This window comes from Trachymyrmex septentrionalis, unplaced genomic scaffold (genome assembly GCF_001594115.1).
Source record: "Trachymyrmex septentrionalis isolate Tsep2-gDNA-1 unplaced genomic scaffold, Tsep1.0 scaffold11, whole genome shotgun sequence".
In the NCBI taxonomy this organism is placed as follows: domain Eukaryota; kingdom Metazoa; phylum Arthropoda; class Insecta; order Hymenoptera; family Formicidae; genus Trachymyrmex; species Trachymyrmex septentrionalis.
In genome coordinates, this window is record NW_017304228.1 from 5875214 (window position 1) to 5882834 (window position 7621).

The 7621-nt window shown below is 39.1% G+C and overlaps 1 protein-coding gene across 1 annotated transcript in view; it reads right to left on the reverse strand.

The window, feature by feature from the left end:
• Positions 1–1423: 1423 nt before the first annotated feature.
• The window catches only part of LOC108749961 (MAP kinase-interacting serine/threonine-protein kinase 1), a 26235-nt gene continuing 20037 nt past the window's right edge, over positions 1424–7621 (reverse strand). The window contains exons 3-5 of the mRNA XM_018489073.1: positions 3308–3664; positions 2372–2942; positions 1424–2263 (exon numbers count right to left, since the gene is read on the reverse strand). Of these exons, the coding sequence (XP_018344575.1) occupies positions 1807–2263; positions 2372–2942; positions 3308–3664 (1385 nt within the window). The 3' untranslated portion in view covers positions 1424–1806. The remainder of the gene's footprint in view (positions 2264–2371; positions 2943–3307; positions 3665–7621) is intronic.

A 7621-nucleotide genomic window follows, 5' to 3' on the forward strand; every position in this document is an offset into this window, starting at 1 on the left:
AAATCTGTCCACCGCACCAAGAATGTGAATGAAAGAAGTTTTTTCTCATATATTTCTTTTTCTTTTTGATCTAAAACACACGATAAAGTAAGAAAGAAGTGTATCGATAATTTATTTTTACTCGAACCAAACTGCTTTGTAGATTCGTGCATAATAATAGAACAAAGTTTATAGAAAAGACAAAATATAATAATTTGTACGAAGATATAAAGCATTATCGTGGATGGGTTGACATTAAAACAATTTTTGGTCGATAAAACTCTACAAAACGCATTTAACACATAAATCAATAAACGATATCCCGTAATTTAACTGAGAAATTTTACAAACAAACTAGCCATTTTCTTTTTTTGATCCAATTTCGTAACTTCTAATCATTCAAATGTTGCTTTGAAATCTGCCGACTTATGATCTATCGCGTTTCTATTAATCTAACATGAGCAAACAAATCTGCACCTGTGGGCCGAGATACGCTCACCCCTGTTTGCTCCGATTCGAGAATATATTACAGCTCGAACATATGTGAAACAATATCAAAAAAGCAGTAAAAGGAACATCTTTTTCGCCTTACGTCGGTTGCGTCTGTCGATCGTTTTCTGTTCTTCTTTTTCGAATTTAAAGAATTTAAAGAAGCAAACAAAAAAAATAAAAATAATATTTACGTAATAGGACATTCGTGCGTTCAGCAGCGCACGAACTATCACGATCACGAGGGTCTTTACTTTCCTTCTCTTCCTCTTCTTCTTCTTCTTCTTCTTCTTCTTCTTCTTCTTCTTTCCTTCCAGACTCTGTCTATACACAAACGCGCGCATGTGTCTTAACATACACACTACTACGCAAAAAAAATAAGATCGTGTCAACTGACACATCAACGTACTGTTCCGAATCATGCTCGGGATGCTTATCCACAATGTTGATTCACTTGCACAACACGATGTTAACGTGCGAATGAACGAAATATTCAAATGTATATCAGTATGTATGTAAATTCAAATTCGTATCTGCGAATGATGATACAATGTTCGATGCGCGTGTTGTGTAGCTATCTCTGTACAATATGCAACATACGGCTACGTGAATAATTACACGCAGCGCGGTTAACAGCGTTCGATGAGAAATCAGACTTGCTTTTATTTCCATGAAATATGAGAAAAGAATTACTCACGCACGGAGGCGCAACGTCGATGATTGAAGTCAAACTGTGGTATATTATCTTTCCTCTTGCTTCGATTATGATAAATATCGTCTTTGTACCGCAGCAGGGTACACTTCAATATATTTGCAGCGTATATACCATTATATTACGATTACAATTTACATTCTAAACAAAAATCTCTATACAAATCCCTTATGTTATACTTTACATTTTTCTTCAAACATTATTTTAATAGTTACATTATTTAAAGTCATAATTATCGCGTTATCAATTAATATATAATTAATTTTAAGAGCGAAGAAATTTTACATTTGGAAATAAAAACAATCTGGTTATCATTCAAACTGCCTGTTAAAAGGAAAGGTTTAAAACAAAAGAAGCTTAGGACTATCGAAAAAAAGAAGATAACGACAATATTCTGTTCGATTATTTTCGCGGCGAATACTTTTCGATTATTATCGCTGTCGTCACTATCGTAAATGATTGAGCCTGTTCTCATTATCTGCGCAGAATCAGAGACTCGACTTACATGCTACGTTAGCTTCCTAAGCCATTGGAAAAGGTATTGTACATCGTTTGCGTTTTCACGTAGCTACAAAGAGACAAGTGATACTGTAGCGAGAAAAAGTGATCGGTTCTACAGCGACCTCTCAGCCACTCGGAGACGCAATTACCGCTTTGCCGGTTTGACGTTCGAGCAGGTCTGAGCGTGCCTTCAAACGGCGTTGCATCAGACGACTCTCGGTCGGCGGTGACAGCCCAAACCAATTTTGCAGCGAATCCTTACCGATGACGCGATTCTTTCCGATGATCTTGGGGTCGTTCAAATCAACGCTGGAGCGTACGGAGCAGGATTTTGGTCGCGTGCCGTCAAACTCGCTGGATGAATGCGTCGTCAAGTGCTTGCTATTCTCGGATAATTCACTGCTGGAATCGGACATGTGACCGTATGGATGATTATCGTCATCGGTCGACGATGTGGACAGTCTGGGCTCCCGGTTCTCCGCCAGCTCCTCGAGATTTAGAGAGAAATGTTGAAGTACCACGCGATTCACAGCCATTGCGGACTCAGCGAACGCTGAGAGTTCTCTAGCGGAGTTGTTCCTCCTGGAGATAAACATAACGAACGTGTTGTACATGCAATAATAAATAAAAAATAAAATAAAATAAAATAAACCGTGAAAGAGGTAACCGCACACTCAGGTAGATATTCACCTTATGATATGAGGCGTGGTAAGTGATCGATCACCAGTTTCGACGGAAGTCGGCCCGGGATTAATCCAGGGATGTTTCAAAATACTATCGGCGCTGAGCCTCTGATGGGCCTCCTTAACGAGCAAGCCTCTGATCAAATCTTTCGCGTCCTCGGAGATGCATCTCCACTCCTTGTCGCGAAACTCGTATCTGCCCTCCTGAATACTGGTGAAGAGCAACTCTTGACAGGCCTGACAATTTTCTCCCCTACTCCAACCGCAATCGGTGCCGCAGTTTCCATAGAAGGGTGGATAACCGCAGAGCAGAATGTACATAATAACACCGAGACTCCAAAGATCGCAACGTTTGTCGTAATAATTGGCCTCGCCGATGAAAGCCTCGACCACTTCCGGCGCCATAAACTCGGCGCTGCCCACCGGTGTCAAAAGTTGCGGCGTTGCCACAGGACTAGACAGCGAGTTGTTGAACTTGATACCCGATCCAAGATCGAAGTCACATACCTTGATTGGCGTCAACTTGTCCGGATATACGCACAGGAGGTTCTCGGGCTTGAGATCTCTATGAGCGATACCTGAACACACAACAAAATATATAAGATATAAAGATTGTGACCAATTCCTAATGATTCTTATCGGGTGACGCATTCATCTGAGAGCGGTCAACTCGTAAAGCGATTGATTCTTCTGAATTGGTATCCTTCTATATATACTTCGGTTTACAAGAGGTTTTTACAAGAGGTTAATTGAAGAATTAAAGGTTATGAGAGAGTATTAAAAAGAATATGAAGTGAATTGTATCCTGCTTCGAGAATAACAAACTGGATGTGTGTGTATGTATATATATATATATATATATTCTAAAGATTATTGATTATTTTTCTATCGATTTTTATCACTTATATGAATTCGTGTGATTATTTCATCTCATCGGAATTACCTTTCTTGTGAAGGAAATCGAGCGCACTTGCAATCTCTTTGACAATCTGGCTCGCCTCCCTCTCAGTGAAGTGAATCCGTTCCTGAATCCTGTTCAATAGCTGGCCACCGTTGATCTTCTCAAACACAAGATAGAATTTTTCCTCGTCCTCAAAGAATTCGATCAGCTGTATGATGTTTGGATGGTCCTGGCAATAATGAAACGTTTCGACTTCCTTAAACACCCTGGCACGCGCGTGTCCGGGGATCTTGTCAATGATCTTCACAGCGTATTCGAGATCCGTGTAAAGAGATGTACAGGTCTGGACCGAGGCGTAGGCACCCTCCCCAAGAACTTCTCCAGTCAATTTGTACAGTTCTGTAACAGCAACGTCAGTTCTTCTTTGTATACTCATTTTTTAGACTAGTTCTTTGATCGATACATCATACTCTTCGACAGAAGAACGGAGGAAAATAAAAAAGTAAAAGTACTCGACGATTCCGCATTGCACATCTCACATACTCTCACACGGTTCACACACATCTACTAATCTGGCAAGTGCCGTAAGCCGCATGAATGTTTTGTTATTCATATTAAGCTCTCTCGAATAAAATAAAAATATAGCCTTAGGTATAAGTATAAAGCGTTCTCAATTTAATTCCTAAAAAAAGATTTATTTCCTATGAACTGCCAGTAATAAAAGCCAAAGAAGAACTAGAAATATTGAAAGAGTCATAAAAATAAACATTATTTTTCAATAAAATTATTTTCAATTTATTTTTCGTCACATATAAAACGTTTACGTCAAACTTTGGAGATGTTCCATACTCGTAGCTAAGATTGTATATACTTTATCGGATAAGATCCGATATCCGGTTATCTGACAAATCATTATTCGTTGCATCTCTGGATGAAATTATTACAAGATCTAAAACCATATATTTTTATCTGCTAATTAAACTCTTACGTGATCCGCCAATAACCTTTTATTCTTACGCCTAATCTTTTACGCGTTCAAACATTTGCAAATGCTCGCCAGGCGTACAATTTCGAGATGTACAAACATCTCTACTAAGTGCTCAGATATTTGCGGCAACGTCGAGGCATTTCTGGAATCACTTATGCGTACCAAGGCTTGCGAGACTTTCAAATTCATCGAAGCAAAAGGCATCGTAACTTCTCGAATCCGCGAGCGTATGGATTCACCGCGATGAATCAATGCGACAGACCGCGTGATACTTCATTCGGCATGGAATTGCGCGTCGCTCTCTACGAGCACGCGCGATTGGCGATTACGTCGTACCGTATCGCGTTGTCATTGCAATGGCAAGAGGGGACCTAACACCGAGAACGAATCGAACGAATCGATCGAAGCGCTCGAGAGCAGCGCGTTAGAAACGCTTTTCCTCCGCGACGCGATCGGCGTCGTCGGCGACGAGATAGTCGAGGCATCCTTTTTTTTTCCCCCCCCCTTCAGTTCGATTGGTCGCGCTAACCGGAATCCCTGCGAGACAAATTTTATTACTACACAGAGAAAAAAAATACTGTATGCCTAATAGTCGCTTGTTCGAAATATTTCAAAAGTTCGTATATATCCACAAATCATCTATCGTAAGTTCATCACAAGTTTAAGTGTATTGAGGCAATAGGAGTTTATTTCAAAACTAGGTGACTTAATGGATTCTCTCCTCAGAATGATGAACTATTATAAATGTGATAGGACAATAATACCACACTGTAAGTTTGAAAAGATATATCATGATACCACTCACCATATGATTTTTAATTAATAAAAACTCTTCTACGTATTGAAAAAAATACACAAATGTATGTACTACTATAGAGTGCAGCCTTCGCGCAGAAAAATATCAATCTATTTTGCTAAGAAAAGTAATTACTTAATTTATTTTCTTCCTCTTAAGCAACGATGATCTTTAAATAATACTTCGATAAGAATCTTAAAATATACTTATTACAAATTTTAAACTCATTATGTATTTATTACAAAACAAGAATTTATTTTCTTTTGAAGAATATTATAAAATTGATCGAAAAAGCGATCTTTTTATAATAAAAGTAAGTCGGATTTGTTTTAGTAGTCTTGACTGAAGTACAATTAAAAACTTACTAGGATTTCCGGAATATATATCGAATAAAAATTTGATGCTTTTGACAAACTTTTTTTAACGATAGATTTACGAATACATGAATTTTTGAAATACTTGAAATAACACTGAGAAACCCATTTAGTTGAATCAATTAATTTCCAGTTTGGAGGCAAACAAAATCCTTGAATGATGAAGCAAAACATTTGATTATTGCAATATTTTACTTGTTTCTAACAAAATATAAGTTTGTCAGATGTTTGAACTAAGTTATTTTATTGCATCAATCAAGGATCCATATCCAAAGAAGAGATTGATTCAACTAAATGTATTTTTCAGAGAAGCAAGAATTATTACTTGCGTACAGAGTATATACTTTTCTGTGTGTACATTTTGTCGCGACGAATATCAGAATATTTGTATCTCGGACTCTCTGCGAGTCATTTAAGGAGGAACACACACACACACACACACACACACATGTTGACCTTTTTGACGATGCGTATCGTGTTTGATCGCGATTGTCTGTTATGCTCGAAAAGGCCCAATTATCTCCGGTTTAAACAGGCTTTGGATCTCATACGCGCGGTGTTCAGCGTGTGTATGTGTGTGTGTTATGTTGTATTGTGTGTGTGTGTGTGTGTGTCCTGCTCTAACGACCAATGGATGTCAAGGTCGAGAGGGGGTGGCCGAGATCGTAGCGAGGAACTACGACGCACATACACCGAATTTTCCCTCTCTCTCGGAAGTCCGCGCGCGCCAGGCTACGTCGCCGGCTTCCTTTCCTCCAACAACGTCGAGCTACCCTCGCGCGTCTCTCCCTGGTCCATCCCTACCGCCGCCCACCTCTCGAGCGTTATACCGCGTCCCTCCGCCACCCGCCCATCCCACCCACCGCTCCGATATTATACGTCAGAATACGCGCGCATGGCAGCGTCGCTCAGCGCCTAGCAACCAGAAGCCGATAATATGCCTCCACGTCCCTCTCTACGTCGTTCCGTGCCAATTTTAACAGTGGCCCTCTCGAAAATAGCGCCTCGAAAATTGCGCGATCATCGACCCACTCGCAATTAGAGATCCGAGAACAATAATATCCGCAAACTAACGATTACGACGCAAAGTGTTTCCTCTTTGAGGAAATTGAAAATGCCTGATAATGATTTTTATAACTGACCAGTTCATCAATTTAGACGATGTTGTCCAATGGGCAATATTGGACGTTTTCTCCACTTTACGTCCGCCTCTACCGTACTCAACTTTAATCTCAATCTAACTTACTCGTATAGTCTTTTTCGAATTCGTAGAATCGGAAAAAAAATGGAAGAGTTGAGCCGAGATTAAAATGAAATTTTACATTGGTGGAAACGGGCATTAAGTTACAGAAGTATCTTCTATCTTTCTTGGTGTTTCAATGGGGAAAATGGAACATGTGTTTCGATTTGTGTCACTAAAGGGAAAGCAGCCCTTGTGTGTGCAAGTTCGGCGGACTCTCGGCCAAGTGTCTCGTCGACTTTTAGTGGTATATGCCGATGGTATATACAGTTTTCAGAGCGCAGTGGAAGCTTCTCGAACCGAGTCGAGCTCGCGAATCGATCACGTGGAATGACGCAACCGGGCGAGATTATGAACTTGATTCTCGTTTATTTAAAGCGATCAATATTTCTTAACGGCGTAACAATGACAGATTTTTCATCGTATAATCTTCGTTAACACATGCGGTCATTAGTGCAGATAATTTAACGAGAAATTTGGAAATATGTAAAATATAATTTATTGGAATTAGAGAAATTCAAGTTGTATAAATATTGTCTTAAAGAAATAATAACAACACTTGCGAAATAGGAAACGTTATATGATTGCATTAATTCTTTTCATCAAAGATGAAATATAAATCTAACGTCAACTTCTTGAATTCTAATCATTTACGTACAGATATTGATCAAAATTAATCACGCCGGTTATCGAACAAGGTTAAAAACGAAAAGGAACGTTCCAACAAATTAAGTCTCTCTTTAGAAAAATTAATTTATTGAATAAATCAGTGAAGAAGATTAATTATTCTGCGTCACGATATTAATATTGATCAATTAAGCCACAAGCAACGATGAATAATTGTATAATACATTATTTACAAATTACGATATAAGTATGCTAAAATGTGATACGTCCTCGAGCTCGAGGGTCGAGCTCGACGCTGCCGCGCCGAAAACACGTACAACGAATTCATGGC